The sequence below is a fragment of the Syngnathus acus genome, chromosome 23 (assembly GCF_901709675.1).
Source record: "Syngnathus acus chromosome 23, fSynAcu1.2, whole genome shotgun sequence".
Lineage (NCBI taxonomy): Eukaryota > Metazoa > Chordata > Actinopteri > Syngnathiformes > Syngnathidae > Syngnathus > Syngnathus acus.
This window is the reverse complement of record NC_051107.1, coordinates 3997040-4023343: the sequence shown is the minus strand read 5'-3', so window position 1 is coordinate 4023343 and position 26304 is coordinate 3997040. Positions and strand designations below refer to the sequence as shown.

The following is a 26304-nucleotide window of genomic DNA, read 5'->3' as shown; positions in this document are numbered from 1 at the left end:
TGAAACGCCTCCACTGCTTTTTTCTCCCCCCATCATGCACCGCGGCATGACTGAGGAAAGATGGCGGAAGGAGGAGCGGCCGATCTGGAAACCCAGAGAGGAGAGGTCGCGGCACTGATGAAAACACAACTTAAAAAGGGCGACACTTGGTAAGAGTCGACTAGGTGGCATTTTTAAAGCGGTGCGTGGGCGCTGCCGGCTTCAGCCGCGCCTGTCGACTTCGCCGAGGCGGAGTAACGGAGTAAAGTGGCGACTACAGCACCGTGTTGACAGTTAGCTTGGAATTAGCTGTCAGCTTCATGTGTCTCAGCTATCCTGCGTTGAGGCATTCTCGAGTTACTATCCCAGCCCCTCCTAGTTTATTCCGGCGTTTTTTTAATTCATGACATGTCTACGGGACGCCCCGTTTATTGACTTCGCTGTGCTTAAGCTAATTGCTAATTCCGAACCTGTCAGTGGGTTCGTCCGTTGACTTGTTAAGGGCGGAGTCGGAAAAAGAAGCACCTGTCAAAATCACAGAGCCAGCTGGACACACTTTAAGCAACCCGAACTCGGTTCGACCATCAAAACTCACGTTTGCCTTTTAAAAGTTAGTCGTGTGACTCAAATCGAATTTGACTTTTTGTCATCGTTGCAGGTACCTCGTAGACAGTCACTGGTTCAAACAGTGGAAGAAATATGTTGGATTTGATAGTTGGGAGAAATATCAAATGGGCGACCAGAACGTCTACCCCGGACCAGTCGACAACGCTGGTCTTCTCCGAGGTAAGACACTTGCATCCTGACACGTTCTGGCAACAAATAGCACAGAAGAGCACAAACAGCATTGTTGGACTGTGTCTCTTTTTTATTTTTGCAAGGTTCATGGAATTCTCCGCGGCATACCTTCTTTGTGTTTTGTTGTCATTGTCAGGTCGCTTTGTGTGTGTGCTGCTCATTGGGCCTTTCTTTACTTTTAGATCGGGATGTCCTGGCCATCAAGGAGCACCTTATCGATGAGCTGGACTACATCTTGGTTCCCACGGAGGGCTGGAATAAGTTGGTCAGCTGGTACGGGCTGACGGAGGGTCAGGAGCCAATTGCACGTAAGGTAAGACTTGACGGGATTGGGTTGCACGTTCTGAGAGCATATCTGATCAATTGTCAATATTTTTCGGACTAGTTTTGTTTGTTGTGCCAAAGAGTAAAACACAAGAAGTGTTCTCATTCTTTTTTGTTGCTATTGTCAGATGTCACCTGCACGTTTGGCTAGTCATGCTATCATGGCTGCCAATGGTGTTGCCCCCCCAGTCCTGGTCCTCCCTCCCTCCCTCCCTGGTCCATTGAACCCTCCCATTTGACCATATATGCGCTGGGGCGTATCGGGTGGCCGCGGGGTTTCTATTTTCAGGCAAGGTTCTGTATGAGTGGAAAGCGACATGGAGCAGGCTACGAGGCACAACATGAAGGAGGTTCATCGTGCTTTTTGTTGATCTCGCACGTGTTCCGTGGCGTCGCCATCCCACTTTGTGTTTTTAGAGGATGAAGGGGGTTGGTGTCACACACACGAGGACTCCGGTCACGACCATTGGTGCTCTTTCTTTTCGCTGGCACCGGCCGCGTGATTGTCCTTGTTTTATTTGAAGCGCGGCGAGGCCCGCTGAGGTCACCGGATAAAAGCTTTTGGCTCGGCGGTGATTTGAGAAATTCTTCTCGCCTTCCCTGCTAGCGTTCAGATGTGTGGAGATCTGCAACGAGCGTGGAGACTCGGGGCGGTGATTCTGAGCTGGCGTGCGTGGCCTCTTGCGAGATTCTACCGGACATATGTTCAATTGGTCCTTTGGGAATATGAATTCAAGAGCGAGCGTGTGCCCGTCGTGGTCGTGCGGTGTTGAAATAAATAGGCTCGGAGCCCTCAGCTGTTTCCACAAGGTGCTGCTAATTTGGGCCTTCCACTCTTGACCGCCGCTTCTGTCAGACGAGTTGGCGGCCACCACACAAACTCCCGTCACCGAAACGAAACGGTTTCGCGTTAGCCGCTAGTTTTGTCAACGCAGAGGAGTGACGTCCTCGTGTGTCCTTCCTAGGTGGTGGAGCAGGGTATGTTTGTGAAGCACTACAAGGTGGAGGTCTACCTGACCGAGCTGAAGCTCTGCGAGGACGGCAACATGGACAACGTGATCACCCGGCGCTTCAGCAAGGCCGACACCATCGGTGAGTCGCCCGCTTAAAAGTTGATTTGCTTGGCTGCGCCGAAGATGACAGACAGGATATTAAAATGTTCCTCCACTAGATGGCAGAAGCTTGACATTTTTGTTTTATCGTGCCCTGACGTTTTTAAATGTCCAATTTGAGTGATTGTTGGTAAACACTAAACTGATGCAAAGAGTGGCTGATTTATTTGATTTGATTTATTTGAACAATGTATGCTTTTTTTTCCTAACGCAGATGTCATCGAGAAGGAGATGCGAAAGCTCTTCAGCATCCCCGATGAGAAGGAAACCAGACTATGGAACCGCTACATGAGCAACACCTTTGAACCTCTCAACAAGCCCGACAGCACCATCCAAGACGCCGGCCTCTATCAAGGGCAGGTAGTGAAGTTTTTTTTTGTAGCTGTTGGCCCCGCCCCCTTCTTTACACCTCACCATTTTCTCTTGCAATGTCTCTCTTTTAGGTTCTCGTAATCGAGCAGAAGAACGAAGACGGCTCGTGGCCTCGAGGCTCCGACACAGCCAAGTGAGCGCAGTCCCGGCTTCTTTTTTTTACCTTGTGGACCCAAAAAAAAAAACAGTTTTCCTACAGAAAGAGAAAATAGTTTGAGTTTACACCAAGACATGACAGAATCCAAATTGGATGATCATTTAGCCCTCCTAGCATGTCTCTCATTTGCTGAATTTGTCATTGCCGACACATTCCCACTTTGCTTTTTTTTTTTTTTCCCTCACACCTTTTCTGTAGCTCTCCCCCTCCTCTTCGCTAACTCATGATCTATTCTTTATCTTTTTTTGAAGGTCATCCGGTGCTTCCAATCTCTCCGCTTTGCCAAAGATCTCGCCTTCATCTCTCACAAACAATCATAACAGCAGCTTCAACAGCAGGAAGTAAGACATAGTAGTAGTAGTAGAAGGGGAGGGGGCACTTGTTTGGATGTCAACAGCCAGAGATGGAGCCCAGTGTCGGTTTACGGCGTCCAAATTGTCTCTTGCTTTGGATTCGGGGCGTGCGTCGAGAAAATTGCCAAGGGTGCAGTTTCAGTCGTTGGAGGTGACAGCGAGGGAAAAAAAATGCGATTGATTTCTTTGGAATTGCGTGACAGCAGTGCTAGGCCACTAGCAGAGCCTCGGGTCTACTTAGTCAGCATTTTATCCGGCAGTGGATGAGTTCAGGTAAAAGTGGGGCTTTGACGCGCTTCTGAGCGTCAATGGTAGTGAATGAGCTCGCATCCGGCGTGGCGCGGGTTCCTTCCGGTGAATTGATGACAACTTATTTACATCTTGCAAGATAAAATCGACTCATTAAAAAAGCAGAAATGTGAATCAACTGCTTTTACGGTTCATAAATTATGTTTTTATGAATTATTAATTATATTTTGCATCCACGAAGGCGTCGGACCGCATGTTGCCATTCCACAGCCACGCGTCATCTTTTCTCGGCTGCTGAGTTTGTGGCAGAAGCTCCTCCGTAGCGGTTTCATCTAAATTATGCATGCGGCCTTTTTTTTTTTTTTTTTTTTTTTTTGTCGTCTTTTGGGTGGCGACGCACGCTAGCAGTCACTGTCATTTCGAGCTCATTGCCATGCGCACCTTCTCGCAAGGCGAGTGACCTTCACGAGTCCTCTTCGTCTACTTTCCTCTTCGCACGGGGGCACAAGTCGCTGTCGTTAAAAAAAAAAAAAAAAAGCACTTCTTCCGAGATTGTTTATTGTCCTAGCTCTCTTTTTTAAAAGGCAGAGAGGCGCTGCCAAAGTGCGGCTTTGACCCAGGAGGCGTGGACATGACGATGGTGATGTAAGAACATGCATCAACGTACATTTACAAGCTCGTGAATACTGCAGCCTCAGCTGGATGCAGTCGATTGCCCCCCCCCCCCCCCCCCAGTCCCGTCTGCCCCTCCTCTGCTCACTTCCCCTGCGCTCTCTCTCTTTCTCTCTTTCTCTGTGCACCTCGAGCTTTGGTAGCGGTACTCTTGAGCATCCTTGCTATAAATATCCGCTGGTAGCAGAGCGGCGGCGGCAGCAGGCAGGCAGGCAGGCCGGAGGGAGGTGCCGGAGATCGGAGCACGGGACGGCAGACGATAACAGAAAGTAGTTTCGAAATGTTTTAGTTGTCGGGAGTCTCTTCTGGGCTGGATTCAAAAGCGTCGAGAGGATGGAGCCGCGCTTCGACCATGCCGGAAGCGAGCGGCTTTGCGTTTTGTAGAGCCATGTGGGCCGGGGGTGGGGCTGAGATGTCATGCTACTGTGTTGCTGGTGGTGCCTGAGGTCTGAAACGGTAGAGCTGGACAGCAGGCGGGTGGACCACCCTACCGCCGCCATCACAGCCCTCGACCGCTGGGAGACCCAAACCGCCAAAGGCGTCCCGCGGAGCTCTCAGAGGTCCGCTCGCTGCAGGCTTTTTTTTTTTTTTTTTTTTTTGCGACTCGCCCCCCAAAAACATCACTCCACCACTTGCTGTTCTACCCGTGTTGTCAATTTATTTTCTCTGCTCCTCACCTCGGGTACATTTGACTTGTTTATTGCAGCGTGAAGAATTCAACCTTCAGCCTGCCTTCCTACCACAGCTACAGCAACAGCTACGACTACTCGGAGCAGAGTCGGCAAAGCGAGCACGCCGGCCTGTGCGGGCTCTCCAACCTCGGCAACACTTGCTTCATGAACTCCGCCGTGCAGGTAAGAAGACGCCGCGCTTGGAAATGGAAATGAAACCATGTGACATTATCATTGTCCTCTGCTCGCTCTGGTGTCCCTCTCAGTGTTTAAGTAATATCCCTCCCCTGACGGACTACTTCCTCAAAGACAAGTACATGAGCGAGCTGAACGAGGACAACCCGCTGGGCATGAAGGGAGAGATCGCCCGAGCCTACGCCGAGCTGATAAAGCAACTGTGGTCGTGCAAATTCAGCTACGTGACGCCGAGGCCTTTCAAGGTTCAGCGCGAGCATCGTTTTGGTTTTTTTTCTTGGTGGCATGACCTGACCTTGGTTCCCCCGAATCTCCTTCCAGACCCAAGTGGGCCGCTTCGCCCCTCAATTCTCAGGCTACCAGCAGCAGGACTCTCACGAGCTGCTGGCTTTTTTCCTGGACGGCCTTCACGAGGACTTGAACCGGATCAGGAAGAAGCCGTACATACAGCTCAAGGATGCTAACGGACGGCCCGATAAGGTGGGGGCGGGGCCGCGCTCGGCACCAACTGAACTCCACTACGAGTATTAAAAACGTTTTCCTCGCAAGGTGGTGGCCGAGGAGGCTTGGGAGAACCATATCAAGAGGAACGACTCCATCATCGTGGACATCTTTCACGGCCTTTTTAAGTCCACGTTGGTGTGTCCTGTGTGCTCCAAGGTCTCTGTGACCTTTGACCCTTTCTGTTACTTGACGCTGCCTCTTCCCATGAAGAAAGAGCGCACCCTGGAGGTGTATCTCGTCCGACTGGATCCTCTGGCCAAGCCCACACAGGTACCGCGAGTCTTCTAACATCTCGGCATAGTCTTTCACACTTTTTTTTTTCCTTTTCTCAGTACAAACTAACCGTGCCAAAGGTGGGCTACATCTCCGACCTGTGTACCTCACTCTCCGCTTTGTCGGAGGTTCCTGCTGAGAAGGTACGGACGGGCATTCCAATGTCGAAACAAAAAAAAGCTCTTAAGAGCTGTCACATTAAAACGCCGACCCGTGGCCCAGCCCGGCGTGGCCATTTAATCATTTTAAGTGTCCTTGATCACACACGAGTCAGTCGCACGTCGGGCGACGTTTCGCCCTTTTTGTCATTGCGCCGGAAAATGGAGCGCAGACCTCTGCCAAGGATGAAGCATCCTAATTTGGCAGCAAATTGCAAACCTAATAGAAATCCACTCTTTTGTCCCTCGTCATCTTGCAAAGTTATCCAAAAAAAAAAAAATGGAATGAAAGTCTTGGATCTGCACCAAAGTGGCTCATGTGAGCCCCCCCCCCCTCCCTCTCCCCTGACAGATGATCGTGACGGACATCTACAGCCACCGTTTCCACCGGATCTTTGCCACCAACGACAACCTTAGCAGCATCATGGAGAGAGACGATATCTACGTGTGAGTGGCCGCGGGGTCAAGTCTTGAAAAGCTGTTAAGTCTATTAACCGCATGAACACCTCCGTAGGTTTGAGCTCGCCGTGAACCGAGTGGAGGACACGGACCACGTGGTGATTCCGGTGCACCTGAGGGAAAAATATAAACAGTCGGGGTACAACCAGACGAGCACGCCGCTTTTCGGCCAGCCTTTCCTCATCGCCGTGCCGAGGACGCTGAACGAAGACAAACTCTACAACATGCTGCTGCTGCGCCTTTGGTGGGGTTTCAAGTGGCCGCTTCCCTCCAAGCGAAGCGAGTTTGTAATGCTTCTCACTGCTTCTGTGCGAAACAAAGCCGTCTCGTTCTTGCAGCCGCTTTGTGAGATCCACCGTCGCGGAAGACGAGGACGGCCGCGACGAGACCCGGTCGAGCAAAGTGCACGCGGTCAACGGCGACGCCACCAATGGCGTGTTGGAGGAGGGGTCGCCGAGTGAGTCCATCACGGGAACACTTTTTTTTCTGACAGTTCCATTTAAAAAAATAATTTTCATACTTGAGGCGAGATGGAGACGGACGAGCAGGACGACGAGTCCAGTCAGGATCAGGAGCTGCCCTCCGAGAACGACCACAGCCAGTCCGAGGACTCTGTGGGCGGGGACAACGAGCTGGAGAACGGCCCGGTCATCCCGCAGAACTCCACCAAAGGCCAGCAGAGCAGCGGGCACAGCAAAAAGAGACTTTTCACATTCCAGCTCAATAACATGGGCAAGGAGGACACCAGGCAGATCCGCTTCGACGAGGGACACTTGCGGCTCAACGGTGGGGATTCATTTCACCGCCATCCGATTTCATGAATTTACTCATCTGTCGTTCTCTCACAGACCGATCTTACCTCTCTTTGGATTGGGAACCCGAGATGAAGAAAAAGTACTTTGACGACATGGTCGTTGAGGACTTCGACAAGCACGAGAGCATGGACTACAAGCCTCAGAAGAAGGCCTACTTTAAATTAAAAGACTGCATCGAATTGTTCACCACCAAGGAGAAGCTAGGAGCCGAGGACCCTTGGTGAGCTCCTCGCGTCTTCTCGCCGGCTCCGATATCCATTTGACGTTTCCATCCGTGTCTCCAGGTACTGTCCAAACTGCAAGCAGCACCAGCAGGCCACGAAGAAGCTGGACCTGTGGTCTCTACCTCCGGTGCTCGTGGTCCACCTGAAAAGATTCTCCTACAGTCGCTACATGAGGGATAAACTCGACTCGCTTGTCGACTTTCCGCTCAGGTACGCGCGTGGTGGATTCATCCATCATCTCGCCATCTTGGATGGTTGATTTTATTTATTTTTTTTGACATGCAGCGATCTGGACATGTCTGAGTTCCTGATCAACCCCAACAGCGGGCCGTGTTGTTACGACCTCATCGCCGTGTCCAACCACTACGGCGGCATGGGCGGAGGCCACTGTGAGTCTTCCAAATTCCCGCACTTTTGAACCATTTTGGCTTTTAATGTGCCGTCATCTAATCGCCCCCCCCCCCCCCAGATACCGCTTACGCCAAGAACACCAACGACGGCAAGTGGTACAACTTCGACGACAGCAGCGTGTCGCCGGTCAGCGAGGATCAAATAGTGGTGAGTGCAGCGCTCATCATTTTAGAGCCATCCAAAAAAAAAAAAAGTTTTACTAGCGCCACCCAGTGGAGGTTCATCAACAAACTCCACATAGTCCAGTTAAACGATGTCGTGAAGTCCCGTTTAAGCTGTGCACAGTCAAATGGAGTGGAACTTTCCAGGCCCACCTTGTAGGGGAGGGAGGGGGGGTGTCAAAAGTTCTATCCTCATGGCTCCACTGTGCTCATGTGCAGTCCAAAGCGGGCTACGTGCTCTTCTACCAGCGCCAGGATACCGTCAAAGGCACCGGCTACTTCGCTCTGGACCGGGAGAAAGAAGAGGAGGAGGACGACGGCGAAGAGGATGATGGGGAGGGCGGCGGCGACGAAGAAGAAGATGGGGAGGAGGAGGAAGAAGTGGAGGACGATGAGGAGAACGAAGGCAGGCGGAGCACCTCCTCGGCGCGGGGCGCGGCCTCTCCGGTCGCCGTGAGCGACGACCCGAACGAGAACCGGCGCGCTAAGAGCGACGGGTCGGAACGTGAGGAAGAAGAGGAGGCGCCCAGTCGAGATGTTACCATGAGCGCTAACTGATGAGCAATGGAGGTTGCGATCTTTCCATCCAAAGCCATATGGACGCACAGCATGGCAAGCCGGCGCCATCAGGCCCACCCGGGCTCGCCCGGTGGAGCCAAAGCGGGCGTGACCTTTTACGGTACGCTGAGAATTGGGAGCCGTGGCTGAATCACTGTTTGCACACGCGTCACCTGTTACATTTTTTTTTGTTTTTGTTTCAAAAGGAATTTGTGGCCGTTGCGTTCGGAGGTCAGAGCAGTTTGAGCCTTTTTATATATCTCTGAGAGAAATTTCTGCTTTTAGTCTGGTTGCGTTGTACATATTTTAAACACCGAGGTGTTGTCATTCTGCGCTTGAAGCATTGTGGACTCGCACAGTCACCAATCATCCGCTTTCTTTTTTTTGAAATTCTTCCATTTGCCGGACACTGCAGTCATTCAGAGATGAATGTGACGTGACTTTTCTCTGAAAACTCCCCGACAACGTGCACAGGAATCTGCCTTCATCCGCGCGGGCGTTGCGCATATCAAGTCTGCCCGCTCTTTATTTATTTTCTTTTGATTAAATTGCCAAACTTGCTCTTGCTGTGACCTTGTTTTCATGTCCAGCTGTTCTGGCGCCCTCTGTTGGCCGTTTAGCCACTCCACTTATCTGCATCTTTGACAACCTTGACGTGCCATCAATGCGAGAGGAACTTAAATCGCCTGCTCTGCATTTTGCAGTGTTAGCGCCATCTTGTGTGTGCTCAGCCTTAACTTTTAAATCCCCCCCCCCCCCACACCCACTTTTTTGCATGGCCCCTTTAAACACACTTGAATGTCAACATAATTTAAAAAGGTCTTGACCACATGTATTGCCTTTTCTTTTTCCAATTCTCAGTCGGGCCATGTTAGTTCTTTATTTTTTCTTTCCCGGGTTGGTTGAATGTGTCTCTCTCCAAGAGATGATGCTCCTGACCTTTTGGGTCAGGTTAAAAAAGGAAGGGAGGGGGGAGTTCAGCACCTCTGCTGCTTGCCTTGCTTTTCGGACGCCCCCCCCCCCTCTCCCCTTCCGGAATGAGCGCGAACAAGACTGCTACAATAGGACATACTGTACTGTACATAAGAGTTCACTCTGTGAGTGCACATTTGATAAAAGCTTATTTATTTATATGTAAGCATTTAATAACATTTAAAACTCTGGCAAGAGATGAAAGATTGGGAATGGAGATGATGAGGTGCTCTTGTCAGGGAGGGAATTCCTTTCTTCATTTCGAAATAAAAGGATGGCTCTGTTTGGGACTTTTTTTTTTTTGTATAAAAGAAAGACTCCAGGCGTCCTTGCATGTTAAGGGGTTTCCAGGTTTGGCTGCACTTGAGTTCACTTGGGTTTACATTTGAAATGTGCATGTGTATTTATACACAGTCTTCAATAAAGTTGTATCAAGCTTCCTTACCTGTCCACCTGACTTGCAATGGCCAAAAAAAAAATCTTTAGTCAGCGATTTAGTAAAAGAAAATATAAATCAGACACATTTAATAATTATTTATTCATCCCACCTTCTGCAACAATGTTGCACAATTAAGTAAACATTAAAATGTTTTTTTTTTTTTGGACTTCCGGAGGAACCTTATACAAAAGGTACAGTCGACATTCACAAAGCAGGAAAGTCACGAGGCCACTTTAATTCCCACCCGTGGCTGTTTTTGCTAAGAAGTAGAATCCCGAAGAAAAAAAATCAAATAAGCACAGCTATTTCATTTTACAAGTACAGCAACTTTGCAAACCCAATTTACATCTGCGGTGACATGAAGAAGACGCCAACCTCGAGGATGGACACGCTCTCTATCGACCCAACATTGAACCTGAGTTGATGTGCAGAAGTTGGGTGGCACAATAGGGCGAGAAAAAAAAATTTACATTCATCTAATGGACAGAAATGAAGGCTGAATGACAAGTCGAGCGAGGGTGAACATTCAATCACGTCAAAGGATCCAAAACTTTCAAGACTTTTTGATGACCACAAAATGCATAATAAGAATTCTACATTTCTCGTGGAATGTACATGAGGAAAAAAAAAATGACACCCAAAAAATTCCACATTCTTCCCTCTGCACATCATTTCCAGCATCATGCCGCCATTTCTCCTTTAAGGATCCCCCAAATATTTCAAAATGAACGCCGTCAGCACAACTAAAACTAAATGACACTCAATTTAGCCGTACGACAAGTTACAAGAATACAAATTCAGTCGAGGCATGCACGAAAACAGAGCCCATCTTTTTCCATTTTTGAAGTGACGTCAGTCGAATTAAAGTGCAATTAAGTCGTTTAATGTCCGACCAACCGGGAATTGTCGATGCTTAAAACCGCCGTCGATTTGAATGGAATGATTTTTTTCAATTTGGATCCATGCAAGTGATGCCAGGAAGCATCTGTAGATTCTCAAAAGCTACATTTCGGCAGAAAAAAAAGCCTTAGGTTCTATTTTACGATTATTTTATGAACACCTAAAAAGCTAGACTATATGGACTCAATAGGGACACCTGACTTGTCTGATGCGTCCCAAAACTTTCGTCCAGATTGTGTAGCTGCAGTCTCTTGGGTTATAATGCCGCTTACGTCATCAAGAGGCAACGGTGAGCCAGTTTTGTGAGCTCCTGTTTGCACCGATTTTTTTTGGCTGGTCACTCCAACAGAAACATGTGCAAAAAAAGATTCGGGGTTGTATCGAAGTGTGGGGGGGGGGGGGTTGCCACTCAGGGCTGACGATTGCCGTACATCAGCGGGATGATGAAAACGGAGATGTCGTCCCCGGAGCCCAAACGCTCGTTGGTGATCCTCCAGCCTCGATCCCTGAGCACGCCGCGTGCTCGCATCACCAAATCTTGTGCTGCCATCGTATACCTAACCATAAGAAAATTAAAATGATATATAAAAATGTCATTTAAATTAAGTATTCATTATATTATTCATTTAAAAAAAATTAAAAATTTCATTTAAAAAAGGATGAATTCAATTATGAATTAAAAAATAATATATAAAATTTCATTTAAGAAATATGAATTAAATGATAAATTTAAAATAATGGTACTTAATACAAAGATTTGGTCCGTACCTGTGAAGGTCGTCTGGATCACAGTTGGCAAGGAAGGTGGAAACAGCTTCAGCGACTTCCTGATTGGACAAAACGTCCCAGAGGCCGTCCGTGCCCATCACCAGGACGTCGTCGGCGCCGTGCTCGTACTGCGTGAGGTTGTACACCTTCACCTGTGTGAGCCAAAACAGTGTGTTTCGTTGTGGTGCATTTCCGAATAAAGTTGGACTTGTTTGTTAATCGTGCTCACTTCGGGAAGGCAGGACAGGAAGGGCTTGATGTAGATGTTGGAGTCGTGAACTTTAAGGTCGTGGTCTCCGAGGCCGCGCGTCACGCCGATGGTCGCCAACACCCGAGCCTGGAAAATCAACCAAGTTTTTTTTTTGTCAGAAGTCAGAAGTCCGAATTCAACCTGACCTTTTTCCCTTCGCCGTATATGAGCGGAAATTTGAGATCTTCATCCTCAATGGTCTTATACGCCCTGTTTGAAAGACAAAAGCAAAGATGTGACTTGTGCATTGTGGCCATCCAATGTAGCGCCGATGCCACCGACCATCCGTTCATGGTGAAGTCCCGGTAGAGCATCCTCTTCCCGACCTCCTTCCGCTGGACCCGCCGCGGGAACTCCAAGTGTGTGAACTCGTTTCCCAACAGTTGAGGCTGCATGAAACCCTGATGACGGACAAACCCGTGTCATTTCAATCTTTAAAAAAAAATCCAAAACCAAGTCATACCAGGAATTGTAGCCTCTGTCGTTCGGATTCCGGCGTAAATTCCGTCGACATCGGAACGATCTCATTGTTCCTGATAATGATTGCCCTGTCAATCGGAGAGACGAGTTAGACGGAAACGCTTAAATTAAAAAAAGCAGGACGCCCACGCGGACCTGCTGTCGCCCGCGTTGCCGACGTAGAGCTTCCCCAGCATGTAGACCACGGTGAGTGCCGTGCAACCTCCTGTGATGTTGTAGCCTTGCTTCTCCCTCTCGATTTGCGCGTCCTGAGATCGGATTCCAGTTTACGTCCAAAAGTGAGGAATACAAACGCCGAGGTCCTACCATCTCTTTGAAGGCATTCTCCATCGCTCCGATCACCAAGCTCTCATGCTGGATCTTCTTCTCGGCGAAGAACCGCGGCGGTGGCGGCGTGTTGCTAGGTGAGCTCGGCGCCCCGGCCGCGCCCCGAAGCGACGCCGCCCTCGTCAGGGAACGCTGGTTAGGACCCGGCGTTGTGCCTTGTAGGTAGGGGTTGCCGTCGGGCTCCTCGCCCAGGATGGTCGGCGGCAGGGAAGCCAGGTTATGCAGGATCTCCATGACGGATTGGAGCTGGCAGGCGATGTGGTGCTGGAGCAGGCGGGAGGCCACGACGGCGGCGCCGGAACCAGCATGGCCGTCGAACAAAGCCCAGTAGTGGAACACAAGACCCTCGTCCTGGAAAGGCAAAGTAGTCTCTCCATCTCCATGCTATGAAAGATAATATCTGGGACAAATTATGCACAAAATGTATTCACAGAGCAAAATGGCCGCACCTCCGCATGCTTGTGTTCCAAGTACAGTCCCGGGCCTTCGCCGTTGGGCAGGGAGTTGCGTCTCTTGGCCGTGGGGGTCTTGCTGGGCGTCGAGGGGGGGCAGTAGCTCATGGGCCGTCTCCTCACCACCACCACCTCGCAGCATGCCTGGTCCTCGTTCAGAGCGCTCTTTCCAGCATTAATCACTCTGGATAAAATAAAATAAATATAAATAAAATAAAATAAAATAAAATAAAATAAAAATATAAATAAATAAATATGTATCTTAGGGTCTTCTTACATGAGCAAGATAGTGAGAAGAAATAGAGAGTGGGGGCGGCGGTATAAAATAAATGACATCAAAGTGTGCCCTGCTTGCTTATCAGACATCTCTGGAGGGTGTGTGAGAGAAATTAACATGACTATTTTTAGAAGGCGACTGTGGGTTGTTTGGTGCTCACTGACTCACAGATGCATGGGCAAGAGAGTTAATGCACCATTATATCAGGTCAACACATTGTTTCAATTCCATAAAAAGGATTTCACGGACATTGTGACTCCTTCCAATTCATTTCCCTGAAAAAGCTTCTCCAAGCGTTATAAATCTAGCATGTTATTAGTTTTGCTCCAACCCTGAACTCATCTGCCTGACTCGTGTCGGATCAGCAGACGAGGCCTTGGAACACAATACAATAGGTTCTTTTTCACTTTTCCGCTCTGAGCAAATATAGTTTTAATGAATTTAGGTTATTCATATTTTTTTCCCCCCTGCAAAAGTGGCACCTAAATCACGTGTCCCTTATCTGCCCTGACCTTATTGCGTTGCTTTTTTGCGTGTTTAACGCAACATGCACGCAAAATGACGTTACGCATCGGCGCTCACAACAGGTGCAGCTTAGAGGTCTGCGCACTTTGCGCATGCGCTCCATCTGGATCATTGTTGTGATGCCCCCCCAAAAGGCCAAGACCCGTTTGGGCGGACTTACTCAGCGTATCCGGTGGCCCACGGTAATCTCCTGGTCTCCTTCAGGATGAGGATGGGCCGGGCGATGTGATCCGCAGAGCACTCAATCTCATCCGGGGAGAGTCCGAGGAACTCCGGCCTCATATAGGGGAATTTGAGCGGCAGGTCCGAGCCGGGGCTGCCACCTCCTCCGGAACCGCCGCCGGTCATGATTCCACCCATAAAGGCGCCCACGGCCGACTTGACTCGGGTCAGCATGTTGCTGGTGCGCCGCGGCGGTGTGTCAGGCGGCCGGTGCGCGGCGCCGCGGCTCCCTTTCCCCGGATTGCCCCCCAGTTCGGCCGCGCTGCTCGACGACAGAACTCGATGGGATGACGCGGTCGGTCGTTCAATGCCGCATCGATGTTGGGGCGTGCAAGGGGCGGCTCGCACCGGGGACGAAGAACGCCTCGGATGGCTTAGTAGGCAAAGCCGGGCGCGCCTCCATGGAGAACCGGAGAAAACATCCCGGTCGTCGGGAACGCGGAATTATCGGGTCACGTGACGCCTCCGTAAACCCACGCTGCAAAAAATGCACCCTCTGCTTTTATTTACGTCATGTATACGTGTAATGACTAGTTCATTAAAAATACATCACAACTGTAGAATACAGCGTGGGACAAAAGTAGATTTGCACATGATTAAATCGAGTTAAAAAAAAAAGGTTCAATCGGCAACAACACTAATAATAGTCATGGGAATAATAATAAAGCATTTATAGGATTTATTTTGGTTTGATAGTCAGACATTTCATTTTTGTTTTCTCATGTTAGGCGCAAGGCTTGTGGTGTGTTCGGCATTTTTTGCAGCGTGCAGAGGATGAGCACTCCACAGAAGATAAATCCTCGCCGTAGATGCAACATTGAGATGCAACCGACATCCGAGTGCAGCATGACTATTTAAAAGCAAACTATGTCGTCAGACTCGCCATCAATTTATTAAATAGCCTATAAAAATAACATATTGCGCAATACTGGAAATGGAAATACAAAAAAAAATGAAAGAAATAGCCAGTAACCAACCCATAATTATTTTTTTAACAACACAACTAAAACACGTATTTATTCTAAAAGCCCGACGAAAGATTTATGACGTAATTGGAACGGCATCCTGCAATACACCTCGCATCCTGCCAGAGGGCGCTATTTATCCGCACTCGATATCAGTTAAAGGAAATAATGCCAGCGATGAATCAAGAAAAGATAAAAATCTCCAGGGAGGAAAAAACTAATCCCATGTGATTTCCAGTAATGTACATCATGGTTTGTGTTCTACTTTGTGTATTTCCTTTTATCGCGTTTCCTGAAAACGTTCCCAGTGCTTTTTTTTGTTTTACTGTTGCTCAAGTCAAACGTTTTTTGTGTTTGTGTGAAACACACTTTAGATTGTTTTGTTGTAAATACACATTGATGACCTAATTTCCCTGTCTGTTGCTAATAATAGAATCCCCTTGGTTTTCCAGAGTCATCAAGCTCCGCCCCCATCAATCCATCCATCCACTGTCTGAAAGGCTTCTCCTCACGAGGGTCGCGGGCGTGCTGGAGCCAATCCAGTTGACTTTGGACCACCCAATCACATTACACACAAACAACCACACCATCGGGTAATTTGGAGTACAATCAGCTGAGCTTGCATGTTTTTAGAATGTGGGAGGAAGCTCCGCCCACTATGATATAACCAATTATCACCAATTCCCTGGCACCATCACACCACCACTGGGAGACTCTGACATCACAAGCACATCAGTCAAATAAGAGTGGGAGCCGTGACTGAGCAAGTCCAAAGATGATCCTGTGGGCTGCTTTGCTGATGTGCCATTTTGGGTTTGGAGGTGCTGGACCAAACCTGGGAGTGGAAAGGATAACGGCATGTGGTACCAAGTGTTCTCAGGTACGTCTGCTTCCTTCTTGATTGTTTTACACCCCTCAAAATAATCCAGGGGGTTTCACTTTATATTTATAATTGCTGACTCACATTTAAAGTTGAATATTTTGACAGAATCTTCTGGTACCTCAGTGAACCGACTAGACAAACATTTAATTGACTTTCTATTTTTATTTTCTATCATGAAAATACAGGTAAACAAACAGTGGAGTTGAAATATTTTTTGTAACACTACATAGAAACTTAAAGTGAATGAAATGATTTATTCAGCACTATATTATTATTATTTTTATTACAGAGGTGTCCTTTGACGATTTATTTATGTAAGGTTTTATGTATTTATTTATGTATGTATTTATCTATGTATTTATTTATTTGTTAATTATTTGGTATTTATTTTTTATATTTATTTTAAAATTGTATTTCAATTTTATTTGTGACTTTTCTCCTCACAGGGCCTCCAATGCAAGTCCAAGCCAGCTTGTGAGTGCCGACTCAATCCGAAGTGGTCTCCTGTCCGGTTAAACAGGAACGACATGTGATGATGGAGGAAGTTACCTGGTGAAAAGTGATTGTTTTTTTTGTTTTTTATTTTACAGATTTTGTTCCTCCTCCTTGCCGGAAGCCTACTGACGGACTTGACGTGACCGCTGTTTTCCGCAACCTCAGCTTTTCCACTGTCATGATGTGCGAGGCGAGCCAGAAATGTTCCTTGCGCCTTCGGATCAAAACAACTGCACACCTTGCCAGTACGTCCCAATAAATAAAGTCCTAGCGGTATCGGTACTTGGTATCAACCGTCAGCTTCTTTCAACCTCCAGAGTCCATCCAGGGCTTTTCCATTTGCTCCGAGACGCCGGGAAAGCCGCAAAAGTGCCGAAGCATCAGCATCTCAAAAGTGTCCAGGCGGAAAATGGCAGGGATGGAGGTACCGTGACCCTGAACCTCGGCACTGTTACCATTTGTTAAAATAATCCGATTTATCTTGCTAGGTGGAGGTGGAGAACGACTGCATTGACGTTTCTCCGCGGCAGAAAGTGAGAGTCACCGTCACTACGTTCCCGAGCTACTGTGGGATAACCCAGACTGGGACTTACGTGGCTCCAGGTACTCCGAATTTCATGTCTTATCTGTGAAACCTGTTTCATTATTTTTTTTCTGACTCCAGACTGCTCATGGAAAGATCTGAGAAGAAACATTCCAGAATGCACCAGTGAGTACCCCTCAAAATGTCACCTCTGCCCCCCCCCCCCTACCTGAAACTAACTAGCTATCCGTCAGCTGGTCGGCTCTGGCACGACGTCGACCTGGATCGGAAGGAAGTACGCGTCGGGGTCACCGAGGCCCTGCAGGGTCACGACTACCACGTGCGACTCTGCCGGAAGGATTTCATCTGCGTCGGCACCGGCGCCAACGCTATGGTAAGGCCTCGGACAAGAATCGGAATCTGAACTCCAACTTAATCGTATCTGTCTCCCAGATCAAGAAAGAAGAGCCCGACAAGAGCGTGGTTCTGTCTTTCTCCAGACCGTTGCCGTGCCTGTGCATTGAGGTAAAACCTCCGGCGGAGTTTCCACGTGCGTCGATGAACGCCGATTATATGTTTCCGATTATCCGCAGGGTTGGCCGGCCGTGATGGACGCCCCCAGAGTTCAGGTCTGCCCTTTCAAAGACGGTGAGTCTTTTTGTCGCGTGATTTTTATTTTGTAACCTTGATTGCTAATATTCTCCGCGGGTCCTCGCAGCCTTGGAGGAGATGTGGCACGGGATTCGTTTCGACCCGCTGGAGGAGGCGCTGTCGTGGGAACCTGCCTGTCCGCTTTCGGCTCGGGTGACGCTGTGCCAGAGGCGGGAGGAAGACGGCTGTTCTGATCAGGAGAGCGTCTGGCGCGATATCAGCAGAGAAATGGTAAAACAAAAAAAAGATGAGTTGTCAACGCTTCGTCATTCAGTCATTCATTGGAAGTTGATGATGACTCAGAGCTTGCTCATTACTATTCAGCTGAGTCATGATGTGGTTAGTATGACTCAGTTTCGATCATTATCAATGGGAAAACAAGAGGTGTGAATCTATTTATTAAGTGACACGTAATTTCTGACGTGTGTGTTTAACCCAAGCATGCGAGTCTGCTGACATTCAAGTTGTAAACATTCTTAAGGTGGAATTGCTACGGAAATCATTCGTGGTTCAAGTCAAACAAAACGCCAGTGCAATGACGCATGAAGCTGCTGGAGTGCTTTTTTTTTTTTTTTTTTTTTAGCATGGAATGTTGTTTGGCTCACAAGCAATATAAATATTGTTGCTTTTCAGATAACATTTGCAAAAGTGGACCCTCACCCTCAACTGTGCATGAAGGTAACAACTCTTTATTATGGGGGGGGGGGACATTTTGACCTAAAATGTAATGGGGGCATTCTTAAATCCATCTAAATGAGTAAATAAACAAATACAATAAGTATAAATACAGAAAAAAATATGAAATATAAAAAAAAAAAAGGTTTTTAATATTTATTTTTTTATTTTTTAGTTCACTGCAGGGAACCAGTCTTGGATCAGGTGTCCTTTTGTCAAGAGTCTCCAAGGTACTACTTTTAAAAAACCATTTAAAACTCTTCATATTTAGTAGGTGTTTGTAAAAATGCCCTTCAAGCAAGTACACATTATAATAAACTAGATTTGTTGTTGCCAAAGATTTTCAGCGTGCTTTGAGTTGAGGTAGGATGCTTTATTTTGAAGGCCGTTTTCAGGCGATACTACTTCCTGTTTCACCTTCGTGTACATACATCATGCCGGTTACATTGGTATAGCAGTTATTGACAATGTAAGTGGGTCTCCTAACATAAAAAATGAACAATAACATGTGTCTAACCTATAGGACAATGTATTATTGCTCCAAATGTTCGTTTACATTCCTTTAGAGGTCCGTTTAATCGTGTTAGCACGATCGCGAATTAGCTTCTTTCCGCTAACTCGTTAGCCTGTCCAGTGCTTCTTGTTACACGTATATTTTCAATATTTATACAAACTTTTCTGTATGTTATTTATACTATTAATGTATTATTTACATGTTTGAACAATTATTTAGTGTTCTAATAATAAAATATGCACAATACTGTTTGGTGACTTATATACGGTTTTGTTGCTTTGGCGCCATTTTGTGGGTTACTTGTGCCAAGAAACTATATGGAAGTGAGTTGTTGACCTTCATGTCGTGCTTTGAGGTCAGCTTGTGGCATTTCAATGCAAAGGAAGTAAGTAGAGGAACTTTAACGTGGTTAAAAAAACAAAATGACTTTTTATTTGCAGTGTGGGACGTGACCTTGGCGCAACAAGGGTCAACTCTGACATCACGCATCAACGCCACTTTCTCCATCGACGCGTGTAGGCCCTCTCAAGACTCGACCGTGTGTCACGCAACTGGGACCGGCGTGACCGTGCAAGTGGTAGGTCGCGAAGCGCGCCTCGCTCCGTCACGTCCGCAAGTAACCGTGGCGACCGTATTTGTCTTCATCAGGGGGAGCGCTCATCCGTCAGCTTGAACCTGACAGACGTCCACGATTGTGTTCTTGTGAGTTGCTCGAATAAATACTCGGTCGCTCAAGAGAAGAGTTGACTTATGTTTTGTGTTGGCATAGGTGAGGAGGACTGATGTGAATTACGCCGCCACCGTCCTTCACTGCCCCACCCAGCACGTCAGTAAGGATTTTTTGTTTTTGCCCCCCCCGTGATGGCCATTTGTGCGATTGTCTTATTTTCTTCACAGGTCAAGGGTCAACTCTCGGAACACAAGCCGGCTGGGACGTCGTCTCACTTGGTCTTGGCCTCGCCACGATCAGCGTGGTCGCCTTGGCGTTTCTTTTGACGATCGCAGGTAAAGTTCAAACCGCGCTGGCGGACTTGATGTGCAGACCGCTGAGTATATTTTCTCTTCTTAGTTGATCGAAGGAGAAAGGAAACAAAGATGAAGTGCGTTGGAAAACACAACAAGTAAGTCACCCCCCCCCACCACCACCTCAATCACCTTTTTCCTGTCACTAAGTCAATTTTATTTATTTATTTTTTGGCAGATTCTACACTTCTGAATGTGACTTTCTATGTGAAAATGAATAAAAGACAAGAAAAAGGTCAAACTATTTGCTTTCTTCCACGGATCCAAACAAGCCAGTGAGCCAGCGTTCCCGGCGTGTAAGTAAACACTCTTTATGAACTCGTTAAAATGTCCCAATGATATTTTTTAAGTCCGAGTTCCCGTCAATCTGTTTTGAACTCTCACTTGTTTCTCAACGTGTGCACGTGTCACTCCACTTGTTGATATGTTTGCGTCATGAGTTGGATCTTCCCGTTCAAAGTCTGCACGTCAGTCATGCCATGTTATTGTTCTATAAAAAGTAACAAAGATAAATCAGCATGCACAAGTCCATTAAAGAAAAGTCAAAATAACCAACAGTGATGTAGTAGCATAAGTGTGCACCCCCTCTTATAACTAAGAGAAATGGGAGTCGGGACCCACCTGCCTCCTTGTGAATTGTCTCAGAACAGGGGTGTGTAGACTTTTTATATCAAATAAATACTGAGAATACAACTGTACTTCAAATGAGAGAATATGCGGCCTGCACACTTGGGATTACTTAGAAACGTTGTCGTTCCTGCTGCTCTCGGACTCAACAGAAACAAGGTAGGTCTTTTGTAACCCGTAATAAATGTCAAAAGAGTTTCCGTAAAACAGTATGTGACACTTCCCTATTAAATGCCACTTATAGTTCCTGTCAGTTTTCATTGAAGGGGAATTACCAGTGTTATTTTGTCAAGTGGGATTTCCATGCTCGCTCACAACTCCATCACATAATGGTCATAGTCCTCTTGAAGAAATCTTGTTCCTGTTCAAGGTGACAAAGCAAAAACGAACAATATTAATAATTAAAATTATTGTATGTGTGGACCGATATATGAATTTACGATACAATCTATTCATTGAGTGTTCTTTTTATTCGTTTTAGATAATCTTTTACTGTTGATGCTATATAATATTGTCCACAAGGGGGCAATGTTGCCCAACTATTGCTCTAACTCAGTTGCGCCAACATGGGTGACCTAGTGGAACAATTACAGTGATGAAAGCAGGTTTTGTCCTATTTTATTCCCATTATTTATTATCAAACGTCATGTTTTCTCTATTTGCATCTTGATTATATCAAAGTGGATATTTGTACTTCTAGTGATGGACAGCTCGATTTTGGGCCTTCAAAGGATTCATCTTTTAGTCCAATAATGTCCGGACATCTGTGTAAATAGTACCTATTGTGCTTTGTGTCGACGTACGCTTATAAAGAGACTCCTTATTCTTGTATTTTGGAACATGCGGCACGATCTTGTCTCTGATGTTGCTAATGGCTGAAAATGACGGCTCCTCAGATCCAAATAATGACCCACTCAGCAAAAAATAAATCAAAAAGCCAGGTAACGGTGTCCAGAGGTTGTTTTTTTGCGGGGTAATGTAAGAGGTTGTGTGCCGCTCCGGCATTTCAGGCCTTCAGGTTGGCCTTTTGTGTGCGAGTCCATCAGTTGGTCCATGTAAGCCCACGCGGGGGGAAAGAATGACAAACACACAAGCCAGAGACAACAGACAGGGATGAGCTAATCCTTGTTGTGGAGAATTCCAGACATTCCGACAGGGTGTTGTTCCCCGGGCGAGTTCATCGGCGAGCGGGGCTCGCGTCCGGGCTTTGCGTTAAACAAACAGGCCTTTTAGAACCGCGCCGAGTGGAAATTTGATGTCAAACACACTGAGGAGGCACTCATAGCCTCAGGTATGCACGGAAAGACAGGAGGAACACGAGGGGACTAGGTGAAAGGTTCAAGGGTGAAAGAGAAAATACGGGGAGCGGTATATAACCTTCAATTTGCATAATACCGTTTCAGTTTGACTTTACACGTTTTGAACTCCCTTGCCTACTTGTAGTAGTTTATAACATTGGTGGACCAGCCAGGTGTTAGCGCTAGCGTCGGTGCTAGCATTACAGTTCAAGCTGCTCCTGTTGGCAGTTATAAATGGACCAGCACATTTTTAATAATCGCCATGGCGACCCTGATGGGTGGACCAGCCATGACACACCACTCAAGGTGTTGACATTAGCATTACAGCTAACATGCTGTTGCGCAATGCTTCTGTTTTTTTACCCTTGATAACTTTCCTCTGAATCAATGCTAATGCTATCATCAATGCTAATTTAGAGTTGTGTGAACATTCCCACGCGTTGTGTATTTCAAGACATGAAATTGGAGGCCCTGGGGGAAGTTAATCAAGGTAGGGAGGGCTTTCGAAGAAAAAGTTTAGCGCACTCGGGTAGGTCCTGTTGACAAGAAACGGAGAAGCTCCCTCACACAGAGGCCCCTTTGTTCCTTTGTGAGTCATTGTAGAAACGGAGCACAGCTGTAAATAGTCCAAATCAGTCCATTAGGCCCAGAGGTGCCGGAGCGGCTCGGCGTTGACTGTGTATCCGGAAAGAAAAACGGAAAGCTTGAGTCATCAATAAGCAGAACAGTGGGATGAGTGTGTGACATTGTGTGTCGCCTTGGGATAATAGAAGGCCGAGACAGGAGGAGTTTCCGAGTTTCGGGAGGGAGAACCGGCGCGGAGTTGCACGGGCCGATGAGCTCACGCCTCCCCCGGCTGGCGAACGTGGCCTTTTCCGTGGAACTCCCATCTTCGCGCTATCCGTCAGCCGTCTCCTTTTTTGCTCTGCAACGCGTACTGTCGGAGGATTACCGTATTTGGATTTTCCACTTGGCGGGTGGGTGGCCGGCTGTTAGATTTTACTGGCACTCTTTGTAATGGAGACTGGCTAATATCTGCGTCAAGTGGGGTTGACATGACTGACCTCTCAGCAATGACGACGTGAGGTGGCGTAGCCTAGCAACCACTGTCTGGTGCTACGTTTTGTGATTGACATCTCAACCGGCCGTCGATTTCATTAAGCGACTCTGTAAATGTCAGCAAAGCACCACTTGCATCCAAAGGATACTCCTCTACTCATTTCCACATTAGTCGTAACCCTGCCGCTAGCTTAATGCTAATGCTAAATAGCATCTGCGTTGTTGCATCACTATGGCTTGCCATGAAACCGTGTTCATATTCTTTATCATCTGCAAAGAATGACTATTAGTGCTGCACTGATGGACAAAGTAAAAAGTAGAAAGTACAGAAAACAATAATAAAAAATAAATAATATAATCTCTCACTTTCTATACACATACAACTGTAACCTTTTCCTGCTTTTAAAAATGGCCGCCGTCCGTAAATGCCGGAGTCGCTGGGCAATATAATACTCGTGAAGAGCCAAAAAGGACCGCAGCAGCCGGCCCTTTTGTCCGCCGCGTCGACCTTTCACCCTCGCTGACCCCGGCACACGCCGAGCCCGCTGCCGGCACCCTTCCTATCATCCCTGCTTGTGTTTGTTGTCACTTTAAGAGCCACGTGAGTACACGGACATAATTAAACCCCCCCCTACACACACACACACACACAACCTGTGACCCTTGCCGTTTCGGCCGCTGAGGTCAGGACACGTGCCGATCGGCCAGCTGCGACGGTCCCACACTCCTCTGTGTGTGTGTGTGTTTGAGACACTGGCAGGTGGAGCCGAGCGGCGTCCACACAACAATAGCAAAAGCACGAGTGGGAATACAAGTGGGAGCCAACTCAGCACAAACATTGTTGCCCAGAGACAATGAAACCAAGAGGGATTCCAAATGTCACTTTTAATACCCCAAAGTCATTGCAAATACTGTTAGAAAAATATTTACACACAGCCTCATGGGTGGGGCTGCCCCCCCCCCCCCCCTTCCTGTGCACAAACCCAGCAACCAGACATCTTTCAAGATGGCTCAATTTCTTCTGTCTTTGCTAAATGAGTAAACGGCGTAATGCAGAAGCTGTGTTTTGCAGCGGGGGGGTGAACCCCCCACCCCCCTCCCACTGGGCGCTAAGCAGAGAGCAATGGGGACGGAAGAGGAGGGGAGGGGCGAGTGCCAGGCCGATAAGCTCCCCACTTGTTGGGCTTTGCTTGATAATCGCTTATGTGCGTGCGTGCGATAGGTATGTGCACAATGTGGAACATCATCCCGTGGCCCATTAATGCCACGCCATTGATGGAGCTTCCCGTTTTGGGGCGCTGGCGGCGTGGAATTGGAAGGCTAACCCAGGTCACCTTTTAGAATGCTGCGCTTGCGTTTTCTGCTCAAATGTTTGCGGATGCACAATGCCCCAGCGAGCCCCGGGGGCGGAGGGTTGAAAGGTCGGAGAGGTCAGGAAGGGAGAAGCATGCAAGCTGTCAGCAAAGATATACTCAGACGTTATTGTCACAAGACTTTCTCCTTCGGGGAGGTTGTCGTGATGCCACCTTTTTATTATTTTTATTATTAATATTTAAGTTTTAGCTGGATCGGCGCATTTGCACAGCAAATCAAATTCAAATCTGAATCAGGCGTACATTATATGCACACAGTTTTTTTTTTTGACGCTGGAAGAAACAAGGAGGAGGGAAAATGGCGGGAGAAGTGGATGTGCAAGGAGGAGAGGTTGCTTACAGGAGGGAGGGGGGGGTCAGGAATCAGAGCAGATGGCAGACAGCGCCACCCCTCCTCCACTCTTTCACCCCCCTCCCTCCGCTCAGCGGGTTATGGAGTAGGGGGCAATTAACGACAGAACCCCCCCCTACCCCCTCCACATGTGTCTGTCACTGAGGACCACTCCATCTTTCTTCCCCCTTGCGCTTCTGCTCCTCCATTAGAGATGGTGCAGAGAGGTGCAAGGTATCCTGACACCTGTCAATCAAAACACACGCAGTTGGCGTGCTGTTAAATATGCCACACGGGCAGGCGGGTGCGCACGTGCGTGGAAAGCCACAGGCGGCTTCCACCAATGTTTTTTTTTTTTTCCTGGAAGGCAGACTTTCCAGGCTTCCCGGCGACCAATAATAAGCCTTCTATCTTCCCCCTTGGAGCCCGAGCCGTCTTTTCCACCGCCCCGTCCCTTGCTTTTTCCTCCCTCTCGTTCCAGCGGCCGATGATTAGAAGAATACGAGTGAATCGTTTCTGTAAATTGCGTGGGAATGCTGAAAAACTGACGCCGAAGTCACTTGCCGTGGATTTGATTGAATGATTCATTTGCAGTTTTCCAATATCCAAGATGTGATCCGAATATTTTGAATTAGCGTATTTGAACCGGTTGAGAAATGAATGATTGGGTCAATATGTAAAAAACTTTTCCGTACATTTTTCAGTTTTTTTTTTTTTATCGAAAATGGTTCGTCAAATCTGGATTAGCGCGTATACATTGCAAATGAGGCTTAAATTGGATCTGATACATATAAGTACCCGACAGTCGATCATTAAGGAGTTCTAAAGAAGAGTCGTCAGCTCTTATTTAAATCAGTGCAGTCAGGATCCGATTCAGATTACATAGCAAGTTGAAATTGGTTTCGACAGAGATGATCATTCCGTACCCATTAATTCATCAAGACGAGACGAACGGGTTGGAGAAATACGGAAAGGTCAAGATTAGAGTTAGAAATCCGAAGCTCTCCAGTCCAGAACGACGTCTCGGCTCCTCCACAGTGGCCTAGTGTGGAAAGCCCTTTTTCAGACATAAACAAACCATTCTAAATGCTCAGCTGTTCCAGCGGGGTTCACAAACAGGCAACATAGAGCATAGGCTTCCCTTTTAAGGCCAAAGACACAGCAATAGACAGAGAAGCAATATTGGCCAAATGAGGGCGGGACGATCACAAAGAAGCATTCATGGGCCGCCATATTTTGCTCATAAACACTCAGGAGGGTGCTTTGATTAATCCGAGGTGTTAACTAACCCCATTATTTGATTTAGCGACTCCGATTGAAACGGTTCCGGACAAAAGTATCGGGACATTCTTTTCTGGAAAGACTGATCTTTCCGTGGCGGTCCCACCGGGGCACGTCATCTCGCATCCAAACGAGGACGTAAATCGTGAAATACGGCGAGCATAAAAAAGTGTAACGACCGAGTCCGAATCAATCAAGCTCGTCGTCTCTTCTAGATTAAGAATAAGCCATTGAGAAGGGCGACCGGGAAGAAGTCGGATTTTTTCGGGGGGGGACCCCGTCGCTAATCGTCGGCGCGCGCTCGGAACTCCCGCACAGTGGCGTTCTGTCAGTGTCGCAGACTGTCTGTCTCCTTGTCGATCCGGCGGTGACTGTAACTAGGTGTAATGGCCGACCTGTGGTTAGTCGCTCTATGGGCCTATTCACGAGCTCTCCGAGCACACGCGTACACAAACACACACACCCGCGTGCGCACACACTGTTTACAATGGTGAGTTTGGGCTGAGCTGCTAATTGAATCGTATTTCTTTTTCCATCCAAATGAGTAAA

The 26304-nt window shown here is 47.6% G+C and overlaps 3 protein-coding genes across 9 annotated transcripts; 2 read left to right on the top strand and 1 right to left on the bottom strand.

The window, feature by feature from the left end:
* The first annotated feature begins 30 nt into the window (after positions 1–30).
* Positions 31–9856, top strand: LOC119117033 (ubiquitin carboxyl-terminal hydrolase 15-like). 5 transcript variants are annotated; one of them, XM_037242966.1, is made up of 21 exons: positions 31–149; positions 638–765; positions 960–1090; positions 2067–2193; positions 2428–2573; positions 2657–2718; positions 2994–3083; positions 4723–4870; positions 4954–5127; positions 5204–5362; positions 5432–5656; positions 5719–5802; positions 6170–6264; positions 6332–6520; positions 6615–6733; positions 6802–7062; positions 7125–7311; positions 7376–7525; positions 7601–7704; positions 7785–7873; positions 8107–9856. In XM_037242966.1, exons 1-21 carry the CDS (start codon positions 61–63, stop codon positions 8443–8445), a joined length of 3096 nt encoding a protein of 1031 aa, XP_037098861.1. In that variant the 5' UTR covers positions 31–60; the 3' UTR covers positions 8446–9856. The 5 variants fall into 5 exon arrangements, with proteins under 5 accessions (XP_037098861.1, XP_037098862.1, XP_037098864.1 ...); XM_037242967.1 differs by lacking the exon at positions 2994–3083; XM_037242969.1 differs by lacking the exons at positions 31–149; positions 638–765; positions 960–1090 and adding an exon at positions 1347–1451.
* Positions 9857–9936: 80 nt separating this feature from the next.
* Positions 9937–14521, bottom strand: LOC119117037 (protein phosphatase 1H-like). Of its 2 annotated transcripts, none has more exons than XM_037242978.1 (10): positions 13996–14521; positions 13031–13217; positions 12561–12965; positions 12390–12502; positions 12238–12322; positions 12057–12175; positions 11921–11984; positions 11754–11861; positions 11525–11676; positions 9937–11313 (listed from the first exon to the last, which is right to left on the bottom strand). In XM_037242978.1, exons 1-10 carry the CDS (start codon positions 14229–14231, stop codon positions 11166–11168), a joined length of 1617 nt encoding a protein of 538 aa, XP_037098873.1. In that variant the 5' UTR covers positions 14232–14521; the 3' UTR covers positions 9937–11165. The 2 variants fall into 2 exon arrangements, with proteins under 2 accessions (XP_037098873.1, XP_037098874.1); XM_037242979.1 differs by having other exon boundaries at positions 12561–12932; positions 13996–14520.
* A 1148-nt stretch (positions 14522–15669) lies between these two features.
* Positions 15670–20620, top strand: il17rel (interleukin 17 receptor E-like). Of its 2 annotated transcripts, XM_037243719.1 has the most exons (18): positions 15670–15902; positions 16352–16379; positions 16496–16645; positions 16718–16824; positions 16889–17003; positions 17065–17109; positions 17178–17317; positions 17377–17448; positions 17517–17571; positions 17642–17805; positions 18208–18252; positions 18425–18479; positions 19204–19340; positions 19412–19465; positions 19533–19593; positions 19661–19768; positions 19833–19884; positions 19965–20620. In XM_037243719.1, the coding sequence occupies exons 1-18, from the start codon at positions 15798–15800 to the stop codon at positions 20005–20007; spliced, it is 1536 nt and encodes a 511-aa protein (XP_037099614.1). In that variant the 5' UTR covers positions 15670–15797; the 3' UTR covers positions 20008–20620. The 2 variants fall into 2 exon arrangements, with proteins under 2 accessions (XP_037099614.1, XP_037099615.1); XM_037243720.1 differs by lacking the exon at positions 19965–20620 and having other exon boundaries at positions 15679–15902; positions 19533–19589; positions 19833–19871.
* The last annotated feature ends 5684 nt before the right edge of the window (positions 20621–26304 follow it).

Coding starts and splice junctions, on each gene's coding strand:
- LOC119117033 (XM_037242966.1), top strand. CDS start 61: ATGGCGGAAGGAGGAGCGGCCGATCTGGAAACCCAGAGAGGAGAGGTC. Junction 5,363..5,431: donor CTAACGGACGGCCCGATAAG/GTGGGGGCGGGG, acceptor TTTCCTCGCAAG/GTGGTGGCCGAGGAGGCTTG. Junction 7,874..8,106: donor TCAGCGAGGATCAAATAGTG/GTGAGTGCAGCG, acceptor GCTCATGTGCAG/TCCAAAGCGGGCTACGTGCT.
- LOC119117037 (XM_037242978.1), bottom strand. CDS start 14,231: ATGCTGACCCGAGTCAAGTCGGCCGTGGGCGCCTTTATGGGTGGAATC. Junction 12,323..12,389: donor GGCAACGCGGGCGACAGCAG/GTCCGCGTGGGC, acceptor TCCGATTGACAG/GGCAATCATTATCAGGAACA. Junction 11,314..11,524: donor GATCCAGACGACCTTCACAG/GTACGGACCAAA, acceptor TCTTATGGTTAG/GTATACGATGGCAGCACAAG.
- il17rel (XM_037243719.1), top strand. CDS start 15,798: ATGATCCTGTGGGCTGCTTTGCTGATGTGCCATTTTGGGTTTGGAGGT. Junction 16,646..16,717: donor AACAACTGCACACCTTGCCA/GTACGTCCCAAT, acceptor TTCAACCTCCAG/AGTCCATCCAGGGCTTTTCC. Junction 17,318..17,376: donor GCACCGGCGCCAACGCTATG/GTAAGGCCTCGG, acceptor TCTGTCTCCCAG/ATCAAGAAAGAAGAGCCCGA.